The sequence below is a fragment of the Triturus cristatus genome, chromosome 7, assembly GCF_964204655.1.
Source record: "Triturus cristatus chromosome 7, aTriCri1.1, whole genome shotgun sequence".
In the NCBI taxonomy this organism is placed as follows: Eukaryota; Metazoa; Chordata; class Amphibia; order Caudata; family Salamandridae; genus Triturus; species Triturus cristatus.
The window spans coordinates 791331726-791349830 of NC_140590.1; the positions used below are offsets into that span (position 1 = coordinate 791331726).

The following is an 18105-nucleotide window of genomic DNA, read 5'->3' on the forward strand; positions in this document are numbered from 1 at the left end:
AAGTGGTAGGGTAGTGATAGCCATGGTCTTGGAGTCCCCCTAAGGCCCCGCCACGGCATAAAAGTATTAATATTTTTTTTAATCAATTTTGCCGCAAAATTGCAATATTCATAAATTTGCTGATTTTTTAAAAACATTTTTTATTTAAAAAGCAAGCTAGGGCTCCCACGGCATAAAAGCATTTTTTTAAAAAACAATTTTGCCGCAATATTCGTAAATTTGCTGATTTTTTAAAAAACATTTTGTATTTAAAAAGCAAGCTAGGGCTCCCGTGCTTGCTCTTAAATAATCCCCGGGTGGGCCAGGTCCTGGGGACATATCATAAATATAGGAGGCAGGAGCACGGGCCCCCCTCTGCTAGGGCTAATCAAAGCCCCGGGGACCGCCACCTCCTCGGGGCACTTTTTATTATGTATATATGCGGGCGGGCCCACTGGGCCCACCCGCAGCCCCGGGCACCACCACCTCCATGGGGCTAATTACAATAATATAGGGGGGGGGACCCCCTGCCCCGGGGACCACCACCTTCCCGGGGCTTCTTATATTGGGCTTGGGGGGAGTCTCACAGACCCCCGCCACCCCCGGGCACCAGCACCAACCTGGGGCAGGCCCTAAAAGAAGAAAGGAGGGTGCACGCAGCTCCTGCACCCCTGGAGCCATACATGGCCATGGGAACCACCACCCCCAGGGCGTGCTTCAGCAATTTCCCGGTTGCCCACCTCCAGGACATTGCAGTGTGCAATGGGCTGGTGGGAGCACCGCTTTGGCCAAGCCATAGCAAACAGTGCTCCGCTTTCAGCAAGCGAGAGCAGAAAATGCTCTCGCTTGCTGAAAGCGGAGCATGTCTGTTTCCCTGCCCGCTGTCAAACGAGCAGGGAAACAGACACATTGTTTTGAGATCCAGGGAGCATGTTAGCAGCTCCTGGGGTCTCAAAGAAATGCCGGCTCCTGCAGGAGGAGGGGAGCTGGGAGGGACCACGGGAGCCTTCAGGCTCCCCCGTGGTCCCCAATGTTGAAATTGTGGGTGCCCTTATAAAAAAAAAAGCTAGCAACTTGCCAGAGGCCCCGCCCCCTTTCTCAACCACTCTGCAAACGCTCCTTCTGACGCACTGCTGGTTGGCTGATGACGTCCCCTTGGCTGCTGAGGGTCCTCCTTAGGAGCCAACAAGACCTCCTGTTACCTCAATTAAGCCCCACACAGTGGGATTGCTGAGAGGTAGTTGGAGCACTCTACTGTGAGTCCCTGGGCATCCAAGGGGTAGGAGGGAGACCGGCTCAAGGGGCGTTGGTAAACTACCAGAGGGTGAGATAGCCAAGTGGACCAAAGGGAATACCGGGACACAATTAGGGGGTCCTGAACTATAGGTTGAAGTGGCAGATCTTGTGACGTTTCTGAGAGAGAGCTATTCACCCTGATAGCTGGATACCCCAGTACCAATGTGGCCTTGTAGCCTGGCACATTACTGCAGGTCTGAGTTATTTCCATACAGCGTACTGGTGCAGAGCGGCAGGTCTGCTATCCCCTGCTGCTCCTGCAACCCACTGAACTGTTGGACTGAGACACCCTTTAGTAAAGCCCCTTAGCAAAGTGCTGAGAGCTTGTGAACGTCTGACCACTCAACAGGGTAGGCGGATAGAGGAAGGTACAGAGATAACTTGTTTGAACCTTGAAGGGTGTTAAAGAATGGTGGAGAGAAGGGCATTTCTCAGGCTGGAGAAGATAAGGCTTTGTCACAGGATGGGAAAATATTACTAAAGTCTATAACGTTGGTACACAACAATCAGAAATCTGGAAAGGAAATGGGACAAGAAAATGGAAGACGTGTGCTCGTCTATCCTTAATCTGTGGCTTTGGTTGTGGTTTGTCTATAGGTTGGATAGGGTAGTGAGAAACAATATGAGGTGACAGTATTGGTATATTTATGTAGCACGAGTTCTTACTCAGCTTGTCGTTATTCTCCCTAAAATGGAAATTTAAACCTAAAAGGGTGTGCGTAGTGCTTAGCTTTTAACTTCACTGTGGCTGGAGAAATTGTTAAAGCACCAGAAGGCTATAATTTATGTCTCCAATTGCGATGCAATACTGGTTGGTTTGGGACACAGGTGGTAAGCAGCAGTACTGATATGGGATGCTGCTGAGTAACAACTAACTGCGCTTTGACTGACAGGCCTTGTTGCCGGTGTCAAAAATATTTGCAGACCTTGTACATCCTGTTTCCAAAACACCGAAACTCCCTTTGGTGATTTGAGTAGGTGGACACAGCCCACAAAGATGTTTTTGCATGCGAGAAAGTATTTCCCACAAGCTCTTCCCAAGGGAGGTGTACATGTTTCAAGCTGAAATCAAGCGACTTGGCCACAGATAGTATCTCAAGCTGCTAGTTGAACTCCATCTCATAGTCTGTCTGGGGAGAGATGCAACTCATCTCTGGCATACCAGCTCGTTAATACATGGTAGTACTCCATTTAACATAGGTTGATAGTTTAACCTTTGCCGCCATTGTCTTGTCTGCTGTTTTTTATGCTCAGGTGATGGCTTTTTTCTTGTATTTGCTCGGTGAATTTGAAAGAATGTAAAGAGGACACAAATCCCACATCCCTCAAAGGGAGTAATTTGTGAATTTGTTTGTCATGTTTCCAGTCTGGAATTTTCTAAGTGCTTTTTTCCCTCCCTCCGCCCCTTTTCTCTGTGTACATTTTCTGTATTTATCCTCTTACCGGTCTTTCGTGCTCACCCACTTTCTTCTTTTTTTTGCTTTTCTCCTTCTTGACCTCCCTTAATATCATCTTCTCTCCATCTTGTCTTTCCCTTTCCTTTGACTCCTATATTTTTCTCCTAACCCTCATAGATGCATGTGCAGCTGATTCTTCCGAGAGCAGGTCCCTGATGCACCTTGGCCTTTTTGCAGACCGCCCAGCACTTTACCGACTGATAGAAGCTGAAGGTAGGACCTTTTCAATGCTGCAGCTATCTGGCTTGCACAAAGCAGGCCCAGGGAGCAAAGGAGGGGTCGAAGGGGAATGAGAAGAGTGGGCTGCTTGCAACACAATCCTGATACAGACACCATTTTACTTTGGGACTGAAAGTTATTGAACTCTGTAGATCAGGTGTTCTCTGTTGTAGTCCATGACTATCTCCATCCACTATACTGAATTTGCAATACTTTTGTACAGGCCAGAGCCACCTGGAAAGTGGGCATCCAGAGTTGCATCACCAGCTCATGGTGTGGAAGGGCGATCTCAAGGCAGCGCTTCAGTTGGCAGCTGAGAGGGGAGAACTTACGGACCAGTTGCTGGCGATGTCCCCCACAGGTATGTTCATGAACCCCTCTTGTATTTTCCATTGAAGCATAGGCAGTAGTAGCTGTGGCTTTGGGTGAAGGGAGGTGGACTGTGCTTTGATTTGGGGGAAAGTGTGCTTTTCTTGGGTGGGGATTGTGCTTTGGGTTGGAGGGAACCAAGCTTTAGTTTGGTGCCAGGACTGCACTTTGGCTTTGTGGGGTTTGAGCTTTGTGTTGGGGGTTGGTGTGGGACCAAGTTTGTGTGGGGGGGAAGGAGGAGGAGGATTTTGTATGAGACTTTGAGTGGCAGTGGTTTGGGTTATGGGGCTGTACTTTAGGTTGGGGGATGAGCTTTAAATATGGGACAGAGATTTGGTTTGATTTTGTGGGATAGGTTTGGCTGAGCCAGATCTTATCGGTAGTGTATGAGTATTAGACTTTGTCAGTGCTTTGACTTTAAGGTTGGGTGCAGCAGTGTGGGGTGGTGCCTGCAGCTTGAGGACTTCCAAGTGGTTAAAGTTATTGGCTATTGGTTGCACTATGGGCAGAGAGTGATACGTTGTGCTTTTCTCTCATATTTTTCAGCTGGGTACAAGGTGTGGCTTTGGACGGTAGAAGCTTTTGTGAAGCAGCTTTGTTTCCAAGAACAGTATGTTAAGGCTGCCTCCCACCTCCTTTCCATTCACAAGGTTTATGAAGCCATAGCTCTACTTAAGGTGCATCAACACTACAGGTTGGTATTACTGATTTAAACGCAGACTATGCTTCATATTTCTTTGTATCAGAATTGGGCTGATACTACTACAATAGCGGCTGGTTTTGGGCATCTAAAGCTCTTTCTGAGTGCTTTACCTACCCAGTTTATAAGCTTGTTTGGTTTATGTTGTATTTCCTACCACTATGTCAGTGATTTCCCTCAGCCTGAGATCCAAAATGTGCCTTTATCAGAAAGATAAACAGACGTGCATTTATTAATAAAGGCTTGAATTTGTTTGATTTCATTTTATGGATCAATTCTGTTTGTTAAATGTTTTCTAAAACTTGTATAAAGTCACCACCTACATCTAGGAGGCTGGGCAGTAGTCGGAAATTAAAGATATAAAAGGTAAGGGGAAAAAAGGAAAAGAAGAAAAAATAATGTTCACCTCCCTCCCTCTCCCCCTCCCCATCTGTAGCTCATGATATGTGCCACTGCCATCTCCTCTTTAAGCCAATTCCAAGGTTATCTGATTCCTGTGTAAAGTAGTGTCCTTGCAGTGCTTGCTGGTCAATATGGAACTGCCAGATCCTTTAGGTAGAACTGGGCACTATATGTAGTAGCTTGAGTTAAGGGCGCCTACTGTCACCTACTCAGCGCCTAGATTTCCTCACGGTAGACGAGCAGGGCTCTGCAAATCCACCGTACACTACATTACAATTCCCAGAAACCAAGAGGACAGCAAGAGCAACATGCAGCCCAGTGCCCCGCCTCTCCAGGGGCCTTAACGGAGGTCCATGCTGGCACTATTTCCTCCAGGGGTGGCAGGCCAACATGACTGACAAATGGATCCTGCAGATTGTGTGCCGGGGCTATGTCTGTAGGGCAGCTGATAAAGGACCATTTGTTTATCTTACGTCAGGAAGTGCAGGCCCTTCTGGCCAAAAGGATCATAGAGAGGGTTCAGGCCTCAGAAGTAGAAACTGGCTGTTACTCTTGCAATTCCTTGTGCTGAAGGACAGAGGCCTTTGTCCTATTTTAAGATCTTTGCCCTCTCAATGCCTTCCTGCAAAAGGGACAAATTCAAGATAGTCGCGCTAGCCCAAGTCCTGTCTGGCCTGAACCTGCAGGACACTTAATTTAATGTCCTCTTCCTGCAGGCCCCCGGGTGCTCCCTGTTGTTCATGATGGGCCGGGAGCATTTTCTGTTAGCAGTGCTTCCCTTGTGGGAACACCAGTGCCCCTCGGGTGTTCACAGAACTGATGGTGGTCACAGCACATCTACAAAGGTTGGCGATATCAGTCTCCCTCCTAGCTCGACAACTTGCTGTTGAAGGACAGCTCACCCCAGGCTGTCGTCAACAACATCCAGACGACGGCTTCCACCTAACATCATTAGGGTTCACTAGCAGAATCTTCCTTTAATTGAAGCCATTCTGAATACAGTACGATTTCGTGCCTTTTCCCCAGATCAGAGTCTAGTACATTTGGGCTATGATGCTGCTGTTTCAGCCTCTGTACCGGTTCTCAATATGGATGACTATGAGGCTGCTTGGATTGTTGGCCTCCTGCTGGTGCCAGATGGCACATGCAGGCTCTACAGTGGGACCTGAATTTCCAGTGGACCCAACATATGGGAAATTTGCCAGACACTATCCAGATATAAGGGGAGACTGCAAAAGGTCTGCAGTGGCCGCGATTGAGTCAGTGGCAGCCCCCTCGCCTTATCCCACCCAGTGCTTAGTGTGATCACTATTAAGTTGGGGAGGCTATCCAGGTGGGCTGGAAATCAGAGGACTCTGGTCTCCAGCAAAGACTTGACGTCACATCAACTTATTATAGTTCAAGACGATTTGCTTGGTGTTTGTAAGAAAGTGGCTCTGTATATACTGTACCAAGGTAAGGTACAGGGCGCACAGAGTCCACAGTCCCCAGAGGTTTGGCAGAGGTTAAAGTTAGATATAACCTTACTCTCTAAATTGTAGCTTGGTCGAGCAGTAAGGCAGTATCAGAGGACAGTGTAAACCATTTGTTGTACACACTCAGTCAGCAAATGGTCTCACACACTCAAGAACTGAGCTCCTATTCCAATTATTTTGTATATAAAAATATATTGTTGTTTTATTTTAGAACGACAAGTAGTTATAATAATACTTTCTGAGAATGAGATGCTCTAGTTGGATACTTTCAAATAGCAATAGACCTTTAAATGCAGTAGTTACAGTTGTTGCAATAGGCAACACAATTATAACATTGAGCTCAATTGGAATTTTAAAGTAAAGACAATATCAATTACTTTGCATAGGTTTTTCTTACTGAGGGCTGGATCCTGGATTCAGCCCTGGTGCATCTCCTGTAAACAGTTGAAAGAAATCGTTTTTGTTACACAGGCGATTTTTAAGGAATATTTGTATGTTTCAAAAATCTGGCAAAAACCAGGCAATGTTATCCTATGGAGGAAAGTTTGGTTATCGGAAAATCACGGTTGTAATTGCTTTGCAGGGTCAGTGCCGGGCACAAAGATCCAGCACTGGTATCTCTCCTGATAACAGATGAGTAATTTCTTTTTCGTTGATCGGGTGATTTTTTGTGAATATTTTAAAGTTTTCAAAACTCAACACTTGGAATTTCTTCTAAGTGAAAACCAGTCAATGTTACCCTCTGGAGAAAAAGTGAGTTATCGGCTTTCAGGTAAGTACTCGACTGGCAGAGTTAAGGTTCTGGGCATAGACTCAGGGGTCTCCCAGGGTCAGGTAGGTACAGTTGTTACACCCTCAGCGGCAGCGGGGTGCAGAGAGAGTTAGGCCCAATGTTAGCCTATGGCGGGCAGGGGGCCCTTGGTTGGTGGCTACTAGCAGGCAGGCCACGCGGCTGTGGGAGCTGATCTCCTGGTCACTTACACAGAGCAAGTGGGGAAGTAGAATAGGACAGATGCTGCACTTCCAGTGGCACTCGGGCGGCTGGGTGCAGGGTGCTTTTGAGCCGTCGGGTGCTCAATGGAGAAGCTACAAGACGAACAAAGGCTGCAAGCTCGGGGACAGAGATTCTTCAGGTGCAACCACCACTTCGAGAGGTATGTTGGGAAGCTGTATGTTAGGTAGGCACCCAGGAGCTTAGCACAGGGGGCCTCAGGGCGCCGGCTGCAGGAGTGTCTTTTGGCGACGGGAAATCTTATCCTCTGCAGGTCGTGGTTGGGGGGGGGTCCCTGGAGTTGAGACTGCAGGCGTCGTCAGGAGCGTCAAGGAGGGTCCTTGGGTGCTGGATTCTTGGTCACAGTCGCCGGGGGAACGTCCTCGTGGTCTTTGTTCACTCGGGCACAGGCCAGGCTCGGCGGGTGCAGAGTGTGCTGGATTCGCGGTTCCTGGCTGGCACCAGGGGTTGTTGCTTGTTTGAGCAGAACCACTGCTTGTGGGAGTCCCAGTCTTTAGATGAGCAAGGCAGTCAGGTCCTCTGGGGTTTTCGAGGTTGCTGACCACTGGAGACGCCGGGGTTTAGCAGGAGCAGGTTAGAGGGTCGACAGGCCTGTAGGGCTGGGGCCAAGTCAGTTGGCGTTGTCCTCTTGTTAGCAGCTGCACGGCAGGTCTTCTTTCTTCTTGTTCTTCTTCTTGTTTCAAAATCTGGAAGGAAGGAAGGTTCAGGGTGCCCCTAAATACTAGATTTAGGGGTGTTACAGGTAGGTAGAGGTCAGGGACCAATGGGTCCCTTCCCTGGGGTGGGTACACCTCCTAGCCTGCCACTCTCCAGTGGGCGGGGTGCAGGAGCCTAGTCCTGATTGGGTAGGGCTCCCCATCCTCAAGATGGCAAGAGCCCTTAGTTGTGCTTCACCTTGCCTCCCCCACCTGAGGGATGGGGTTGGCAGAGGCTGGCACACCCCCTTTCCTCACTTAGGTTTTCCCACCGATCTTCCCGCCAGAGTGGGGGTCAGAACCGGTGGGGGCCAGTTGCTGAGTACAGCAAGTGGCCTGGAGAAGCTCACAAAGGCGGCATGCCTTTGAAGCTTCCCCTGCCCATCCTGGAGGAGGAGACCTAGCACCTCGCCCAGGATGTGCATTGTTGCTGGCCCACAAGAGCGGATGGCTCTCTACCCTGGGGTCCAGCAACATGTCTGCTGGGTGGCAGCCTAGGCAGCCTCTCAGTCAGGACGCTGGTTGTTAATTAGTTTCATGGGGCATCTCTAAGATGCCCTCTGTCGTGCATTTTACATTAAATCCCACTCTGGCATCAGTGTGGGTTTAATGTGCTGAGAAGTTTGATACCAAACTTCTCAGTCTTCAGTGTAGCCATCATGGTGCTGTGGAGTTCGTGATGACGACCTCCCAGCACCATATACTCCTAATGGCAGCACTGCACTTAGTGTCCAGGAATGGACCTGGGTACTGTAGGGGTACAGGGCTCATGCCCAGGGCACACTCAGTCAAAGTACATCAGTAATTCAGCAAAAAGTGGGGGCATACCATGCAAGAAAGATGGCACTTTCTCACAGTGTTGAAAGCTTTGCAGCCCACCATCAAAGGAAGGCTGGTGCAGATGCTCACTGACAACACCACCGCCATTTCGTACTGCAACAAGGAGGGCAGGGTGAGGTCCTGAACCCTGTGCAAGGCCCTGCACCTCTCGAACTGGCTGGACCAGAAAGGGATTTCTCTGGTGGTGAACTACATGGTGGTATCTTTAAATGCCAGCGCAAACTAACTCAGCCGCTGGTGCCTTGTGAATCACAAATGGCAGTTGCTCCTAGAGGTGGCTCAAGCCATCTTTCAGCAGTGGGGAGAGCCTTGGCTTGATCTTTTCACCACTGCCGAGAATGTGCACTGTCAGAACTTCTACGAGCTGGAGTTTCCAATATAGTTTTCACTCGTAAACTGGAGCTCAGGACTCCTCTATGCCTTCCCACCACTGCCTCTTCCACTCTGTGTTCTGAAGAATGGACCTAGACATCCTAATGGCACCAGATTGGCCAGGAGAGTGTGGTAACCAGAACGTCTGAATGTTCATCTATCCTCCAGCCAGGCTACCACTTCTGGAGGATCTTCTATCACACGATCAGGGTGTTTCACCTGGGGCTGCAAACCTGGCATCTTGATGTTTGGAAATTGTGCAGTGAAAGTTGAACTCCTTCAACTTGCTCCCTGAGGTCATCGATGTCATCTTGACAGTGAGGCGTCCCTCCAATAAATCAGTGTATGCCATCCATTGGGACAAATTTGTGGATTGGTGTGGCACTCAACAAATTGACACTTCACAGCCAAATTGTCTAAAGTTTTACTGTTTCTCCATTAAGGGCTTCTTATCGACTCTTTTGGCCTTTTTGCTGTTGCAGGATCAGTCTTTATTATTTAAATCACCAGTTATGATTTTTAAAAAAAAAAGGTTTTTAAACACTTGTTTCAACTGAAACCCAATTTGAGATGCCCAGTGGGACTTGAACTTGGTCCTTACATTCTTGATGTGCACCCCTTTTGAGCTATTGCACTGTTGTGTGTTGTGACCTCTGCCCTTTTAAGACAGTCTTTCTCATCCCCATAACATCATACCAAGGAACATTGAGTGGATAATCAGCTTTTTCTAGGCTTTTCCAGAAGGAAGAAACAGTGCAAAGATGTGCCATCTCCTGGTGGATTGTTCTCTTCTTAACGATGTGCTGTGCGCTGTCAAAAAAGCAGCCTCTAAAAGCTTATGTGCTCATTCCTCCAGGGCCAAAACTGCTACCACTGCGTTGGCAAGCGTAGCCGCTGTCCTGGATATCGTTCAGGTAGCCCAGAAGGTTTAGAAGCTCATTCCACCAGGGCCTAAGCTGCTACCACTGCCTGGTATGTGGAGTGCCTGTCCCGGAAATCTGTCAGGCAGCCACACGGGTACAGTACACACATTTACGAAGCACTGCTGCCTTGACAGTCAGGTCCGTAGAAAGGGGCATTTTGCTTGCTCAGTCCTGCAGCACTTTTTTTGTCTGAGCCCATTCACAGACCCACCACCTTAGGAGGTACTGCTATGGTATCTATTCACACAGTGAGGAATCTGCAGTTAGAAATATTCATCAGAAGAGCAAGTTACTTTCCTCCGATAAATATTTTTTTGATCGATACTCTCGCAGATTCCTCACCGATCATTCCAACTCGCTGTTCTGTGAACTGGACTCTTTTCCATCAAAGAAGTCTCACTCTAGAGATCTGCACACTGATCATACAAATTTGTTGATGGGCTCTGCTTCTGAGGACACGGACAGCCTAGAAAGCAATTGCTGTCAGTGTGCAAGGGTTGCGCTTATATGCAGCTCCACTTGTCACTTCTGGAGCGGAACTAGGTAGGCGCAGTGTAGCATGACACCACCTAGCGGCAGGCAGGAGAACTGCTGTGAATCTGTGGTTAAAGTATCTACCAGAATCATATGTACTGAAGGTAGGTAACTTGTTCATTTAAGCTTAGTGTTTTCAAGCCGTTTCATAAATTGAAGCCAGTGTTTTAAAAAATGTCTTGCTGCTCCAACCTCCCTACTGTTTTAGTGTGAAAGAGTAAAGGTACATTATTATTCAGCATGGAGCTAGCCAGTTTTTCTAAGTGTGTTTCCTAATCCAGGCCTCACGTCTGCATGTGTGTGTCCTGAAAGCCATTATCTCCTTCGAAAGTTTTTGTTGATTGGGTTACATGCTTCAATCTGCTGCACTATCATTCACACTGTTAAAGTTAGTTATTGGCATGATTAAGTGGCTTACAAGTGGTAAACATTCCAGGTCGTTGCAGGATTTAATAACAGCAGGGAGCCAGCCCTGTGTAAATTTCAGTGATGATATAACTGTATAAAGGCCAACTAAGTGTGTTATGTATGGGGAATAGGCCTCGCTTAGCATGACTTAAGCCAGAGCCTTTCTTATCTTAGTGCTTATTTTCCTAATGCCACTTCCAGACTCTGGGACCCTGGAAACCAGAGGAATTGAAATATGGGTATTGGTGCAGTCAGAAACTGTGGTCAGTTGCTTACAGATTGTGCTGATTTTCCTTTACAGTTCACTGGATTTTCTGTCCTTTGATAATGTGTGACAAGAAAATGTGTCCTTGGTACTATTATCTACTGCTCCTGCAGCAGTGGAGGCCGTGAGAGAAGAGTGGTAATCAGTGTGTAGATGTATTTACAGGGGGTCCTTCTATTCAGCCTTCGCCTTCTTTGTTTCCATTAGAGAAGCGATTGCAATCGCCAAAGCTAGGCTGCTACCAGAAGACCCCGCCCTGAAAGACCTTTATACTAGCTGGGCAGCAGTTCTGGAAAAGGATGGCCATTACTCCATGGCGGCTAAGTGGTACGTTCTGAAAGTTGATACACAATCTAGATGTGTGAAAAGTTGGGCACTTTGGGATATGTCTGTTTGTATCAGATGGTCAGGTGAACATCCCTTTTACTATGTACACCTCAAAGGACCAGACTGACTGAAAGCTGCACATTCTCCATTAAAAGTCTTGCAGTCCTCGCACTTATGGACCGCTCTCCCAGCACTAAACACTCATGGGCTCACACTCATGAAACCAAAGCCAACTTTCCACACTACAATATCCTCATGACTCACACTTGAACGGCAAGTTGAAATCCTTCTCCCTCTACCCACTTCTGCACCCCATTGGGATCAGACCTAATAACTCTAGTCTAAATCCAACCACATACAAATCTGTTGAATCCTCACTCACTACAATCTAAATACTAAGTCATGCAGTCTAGCGAGTTCCCCACATAAGACACTTAACTGTGCTCCTCCCCAGATGTAGAGCCTTATGGGCTCCCGAAACAATTTTGACAGGCTGAACTGAGCTTCACCTACTACTGCTTACTCATGCGCCCTTATTCACCAATGCCAGGGTAATTCTGTATAGTACTGGAACATCAGGCGTCCTACTCTCTGATGCCAATCAAGTGCTCCAAAGTGATAGTTTCCTTGGCCGTACTGTCACTCGCCGCAGGAAAATATCTGTCAGATACTACATCCTAACAAAAGTGGTGTGGCCGCCTGCAATGTTCAGCAATGAGACTTCCTTAATGTATGCCACCTAAGCTAGACAAATGCATTTGGTTAATCGAATCATAAATTAGCTGGGCTGTCATAAGCAATCACATACGTACCTTCTCATCACACCATACTGATACCATGCTGGCTCTGTGACTATGGGGCTCTAAATTCGCTGATGCCACACTAAAGTCAGTACAGCATTAAATCATCTTGGGCCCCACACTCACAACACTAAGTGGATTAATCCCAGTACCACAGTTTTAGTGCCCCTAAATTGCCAATACCTGGCTAGCTTCTCCATTTTATGACTCACTTGCTTGTGTCACTCCTTCAATATTGATTCGGTATTGCAGATTCTAAAGGAGAGAGAATAGTGATCTGCTGTGTGGTTGAAAAAGCTTTAAATGTCTCTGCCCTTAATACCCTATCATGTGACGTCAACAGGGGGCTTGTTTTTGTTTCCACAGCTACCTGGGTGCTGCTTCCCCCTATGATGCTGCAAAAGTGTTGGCCAAAAAAGGGGACCTAATCTCTCTCAAGGCTGCCTCTGAGCTGGCTCTGATTGTTGGGGAAAATGATCTCTCTACATCCTTCTCAATCCGTTGTGCCCAAGAGATGCTCTCGGTTAGAAATTGGGTGGGCGCACAAGAAGTCCTGCAACACCAGGAAGGTCTGCTGGTGAGTACACTCTTTTGAGACTGCATGTATAGGCCCTTGAGAAAGCACACTGCCGGTTAAAGATCCCTGTGAGTTAGCCTCTGCGAAGGCAACCACTAGAATGTTGCTAGAGAGCATTCTGTGTGCATCTGGCTGGGGGTGAGAAGACTGTGTTTACCCATGTTTCTCTTTTTGAGCAGAATCTGGTAGCGAATTGACTTTATCTGAAGCTGCCTCTCTTTCTACTGGTGAGCGCTCTTTGATTCTCTCTGCTTTAAGAGGACCCACTCTGTGCCTGTTCTTATGGGGAGGTGAGAGCCTTCAGCAGCATGCTTGTGTGTGTTTTTTTCGATTGTTTGCTGGTGAGGATCCTTCGTGTATATGCTGCTGAGTGCTCCTCTGTTACTTGTGTCGAAGACTCCTCCATCACAAGCGGTAAAGAACATTTTACTTTTTTGTGGTAGAGAGAATGATTTGGTCTCTCTTGCGATCAGAATTTTTCTTTCTCCATGCTGGAGAGGTCCAGCTCTTTTATTGTCTGTAATCACACCCGATCTGTGCGTTTTGATCATGCATTATCAGGCTCAGAGTTCCACACCATCTCAGTAATCACTCGCCATTGCTAGAATAATTATTTTAAGATAAGGCACTGTGTTCAGCCTACAGTCACATGCTATTTCTTTACTATCTCTGCATCACCATCTAATTCCTCTGTAGGATCTAGGGAAGTCCCTGGTTTAACAGTAGGTGCTGGCTGTGCTCAGTCTGTGTGGATCACATGAAATACTTTTTTTCTGTGAACAAGTACTGCCTCTGCAAACGTGATTTCCCGCCTTTCAGATGAAGTTTCTGAAATTATATAAAGTAACTGAAGTCATGCTTTGTTTCTTTATTCTCAGCTGTAAAGATGCACCATCACCAATCTGTGGTTAGTTTCCCTTGGAGTCGTACAAACTATTTTCTCTCACATCTGTCTACTTCTTGACATTCCAGGGACAAAGACTTGTTTTCTGCACAAGTGAGGTGCTGTACAGGCTTCTGAAGGAGGGATCTACATTGGAATGGAAGAGCCAGTCCCCACCCTGCCTGCACACATGGATAGTGAAGCAGGAAGAGATTTTTGCTGAGGCTTTGGCAAGTCTGTGGAAAAGTGAATTTGGTGTGAGTACTGAGGATCAGTTGAGAGCTGCAGCACTGCAGCTTTATGGCAAGGAACATCCACCAGCCACGATCAACACCAGCGCTAAACAGGTAATGTGGGTGTGATTCAATTATCTGTGGGGCACACTTTGTAGAGGCATTTCTTATTGAGAAAGACATTTCATGGTCTGCAGAGATGTGCCTGGAGTTGGTGATAAAAATAAAATCTCACATTCTGATTAATACTTGGCAAATGCCTCGCTTTTAGAATATCCCTAGGCACCAGACTTGATACGGAGGATTTTACAGCAATGCTGCTGTGCACCAAAAGGTAGCTTCATGTGACTCTGCACTGACTGTACAGCCCAGAAGTGATGGAGTAGAGCCACATATAAGCACTACCACTGTGTGCTGATGTCTGTTTCTTTCTTTCTGTGCCGCCCTTGACGCAGTTCTGGAGCTTTGCTCTGAACCTTGTCAGTCTTTCGACAACTCAAAATTTACCTCGGGCAATGTGCGAGAGATGATGTGGCCCCAAAAACAAGGTTAGAGCTGTACCATGAATGCAGTAAGAAGATGGTGTTCGCGGACCCTCACAACATGTCTTTGGTGCATGAGCTCTGGTCATACTCGAAGTTGTGACTAATTTGTCCTCATGTACCCAAAAGAGATCTAGGAGCAGGAGGCTAAACTCATCATAGCTGAACATAAGAAGAGGTCATGATCGACATACAAGTCCAGCTCCAGGTTGCAGGGCCACTCTCAATAACATTCAAGAGCCAGTCCTGCATGAAGTCCCGTTTTCACTCAGTCTTAAGGTAAGTTGAAGACACGCCATAAGCATAAGAAAGCCAAGCATGACTCAACCCTATCCCGCCACTGTTAATCAGGCGAGAAGGCACAAAGGCTACAAGCAAAAGATCATACCCCAAAAGCATCTTCTGGCTCAAATCCAGTCCTTCAACTGGTGCACCCTGAATTAACTGGGCCGCTGTCGGCCCTGCAGCAATTAGCAACCTTCAAGGAGGCCTTGCCACAGCATTTCCAGACACTTCTGGCTCCATCTGGTGGGCCTTAGGGCCCCAGGCCAGACTCCTATGGTGGTTGCAGAGCCACCGGCATACAACTTCATGCCTATGTAACAATGTGAGATTAGAATAAATCTATCAGTCACTATACAAAGTGACTCTAAGCCTTGACTACTACCTCAAGACCAGTAGTATAAGAGGTTAGAGACCTTATTCAGTTCGGACTTTGCTGCAGTTCAGGGTATTCAGAATGCTTCCCACAGAATAGGTGATGACGATTATGATAATGATGACTTTGGTCACAACCACCTGCTCTCTTCTCGGGTATCTAAGGTGGGCTTTACCTGGATTTACCAAATGCCCGTTGGCTAGATACTTTTACAGAGGCTTGAGCTGTACTGGCCACCTGGGCCACAAACAGAATAAAAAGTCTCTTTTTTAGTAGTTGTGCAAAGGGCAGAAGTGCTAGATTACAGTTGCCTACTTCTGCAACTGAGGCATATCTGTCAACTGAGATCCCAAAACCAGATTGTACCTTTTCCGACATTCAAGGAAGCTACCGCAAACACTCTTAATGGCCATCTCAAATAGGCTGTGCTCGGGCCCCACAGTCAGTCGAATCTGTAGTCTGGCAACATAGGTCCCTGGTGATCCCAATTTTTTGATAAAGCATTTTACGCCTGAAAGCCTTGTGCTACAAGTAAAGTCACTCCTAATGACTTTCCGACCAGTCCTTCGGATAGAGAGTAGTAATTTATTGACACCTTTGGAAAGAGAAGGTTGTCTTCTGCTACTTTAGCCATAAGATCCTTGTGCGCACTGTGCCTTCTGGCAGTTGCGGCCGGCATGCCTCGTGGGTGGGAGGGGCAGAAGGTGCGGGCGGGGAGGGGGGTTAATTTTAAATAAAATAAAAAATAGTTAAATTACCTACATTGGCCCGGTCCGGTCCTGCATCGTCCCACGTTGTCTCTGCTCCTCACAGGAAGCAGGCAGCCTCCCTCCCCTCCCCTAACCCAATCACAACGCTGCAATGGCAGCATTGTGATTGGCTGGGACGCTGACCACACAGGCGTCTATGGGGAGGTCATTTTCTCAATGTAGGCTGCATGCAGCCTACATGTAGAAGAGGGAGCGTGTGTATGACTGGTTTGGTCGGCCATGGGGCTGACCAAACAGTCAGCACCCTCAGAGTGGGCAAGCCACTCCTCCCCCCCTCCAAGAGCAGGAATACCCGCCCCCAACCAAACCCTTCTGCTTTCTTGCAGTGCGAGAAGCAGAAACATAAACTGGTATTTATAATAATAAATAGAAAGCTGTGAGGGCGGGGCTCCTCCGCCCACATGGAGGAGCCATTCCTGCCATCTTGGCAGGTCTACCCATGTTATTTGGGACATGGTCAGCAAGATCTTGCTAGCCACCCCAAAGGCTTAACTGATGCATAATGGCCAGCATGCTGGTTTTACATGCTGCCTTGGACACCACAGACTGTTGGCAGAGCTATTGGCATCCGTGTTTTGCCTAGACGCCACGTCTGAATTTGATCAGCCGGGTTTTCAGGAGCTGTCCAAGAATCTTTGAGGGATCCAGGTTGTTGGGAGAGATAATTGAGTCAGAGCTCAAACGACTTGAGGTCAATTTAGCCACAGAATGATCAGTGGAACTCTTTTAAAAAAAAATAATAATAATAATTTTCATTCATTCTCCATGAAGGTGGTTGGGACTTCCTCCATGTACAGCACTATTTCCCAATTTAATACAATAGACATTCAATCCGTGTTGACTGTCCGTTCCAAGTGGAAACTCTGGGCAACCTTGCCTCCCATCCAGCTGTCGCTAGCTGCACTGATTTTGGAAGCCTCTATACTCCTCCCACTTACCCCAGATCTTTCCCCAATTCCTCAGACACCCCCTACTTTGGAGCACCACTTTTTCAGCTGTGCAGCACCAGTCTAGATCCCCCATTCATTCTGCACCTCCCGGAGGCTGGTGTGCCCCCCATGCTCTCACTGCATTTCTCTTTGCCACTATACCTGCCAACATAAGCCATATCCTAGAATACTTGGGCCATCATTCTTCGCCCTTCACACACAGTATGTGCTATCTAGCCTCTAGTGAGACCTCCAGCTCCACCACTTTGGACATTATCTGTGTTACCTCCCTCCAATACTGCTGAATTTGGGAGCATGTCCAAAGTATGTGGAAAAAAGTACCCACTTCACCACATCCCTGTGTACAGAGATTGGTATTTGTGCGGCCTATACGGTGTAACAGTGCCCTTGAGGTGTAGGATACGTAATTGTATAAAGCAAAATCGTGCCCGAACTGCAACCTCACTAAGGCTTTCCCTAAGGCTCTGTTTCGCCTCCGTCCAGTCGTCGTCTTCACGTACCCCCAGCTCTGCCTCCCACATCTCCTGGAGAGCCCTCAGATCAGTGGAACTCTTTAACCTGCCGAGCAGTTGCCTCACAGTGTAGGAAGTTTCGGTGTTTTTCCAGGGGCCTAGCTTGCAGACCAGGCACCCCTCCCAACCTGTGTAGCAGCAGTAGACCCAGTACTTTAAGGGCAGAGATAGTGGTGGCAACTGGGGCCAATTCATCCAGCTGGGACAACTTTCCTCTAACTTTTGCTTCCCTATTGCAGCAGATGTTAAACTGCTTTAACTTGCCCTCCGGGGCCCATACTCAGCTGATGGAGTGTGGGATGTTGTATTTCCTCTCCTCAATGGCTGAAGGCCAATCACTTCAGACTGATTGGTCTTGTAAATCCTAAATCATTCATATGAGCTACGCCTTGACTTTTATTTCATCTTTCCCCATTTCTCCCGTTACTATGTCAGAGTAACTTTGAGTGGACCCTTCCACAATCTTACTGCAAGAAGTCCATGGTCTGCTAGCAAATGGTGCCATTAAGCAGGTTCCAGCTTCAGAGAGGAGAGGGCGCTGTTCAGACTACTTCCTCTGACTGGAGAAAGGCTTCTGGCTATTGAAAATCTTTCTGCAGAAAGACATTCAAAATGCTCACACTGATTCAGATTCTTTCTGCTCTGGACTCAGGAGACTGAATTGTGTCCCTGGACTTGCAGGACACATGTTTTCATACACCAGTCTTCCAGTCCCACAGGCATTATCTGCAGGTCACGGTGGGATTGGAACACTTACAATTTGCTGCACTCCCTCTGGTCTTACCTCGGGGGTCCGCAAACGTGATGGCAGTAGTTGCTGCCCACCTTCGGAACTCAGGGATTTATGTGTCTTGTACTTCAACAACTAGCTGCTCAAGGCAGGCTCCTCATAGTCAATCATAGACCA

At 47.5% G+C, this 18105-nt stretch overlaps 1 protein-coding gene across 2 annotated transcripts in view; it reads left to right on the plus strand.

The window, feature by feature from the left end:
• Positions 1-18105, plus strand: part of GEMIN5 (gem nuclear organelle associated protein 5) — a 260780-nt gene that overhangs the window by 171001 nt on the left and 71674 nt on the right. For both annotated transcript variants that reach the window (XM_085617620.1, XM_085617621.1), the window contains exons 20-25: positions 2850-2945; positions 3175-3312; positions 3867-4014; positions 11154-11273; positions 12440-12650; positions 13623-13880. In XM_085617620.1, coding sequence (XP_085473746.1) covers positions 2850-2945; positions 3175-3312; positions 3867-4014; positions 11154-11273; positions 12440-12650; positions 13623-13880 — 971 coding nt within the window. The remainder of the gene's footprint in view (positions 1-2849; positions 2946-3174; positions 3313-3866; positions 4015-11153; positions 11274-12439; positions 12651-13622; positions 13881-18105) is intronic.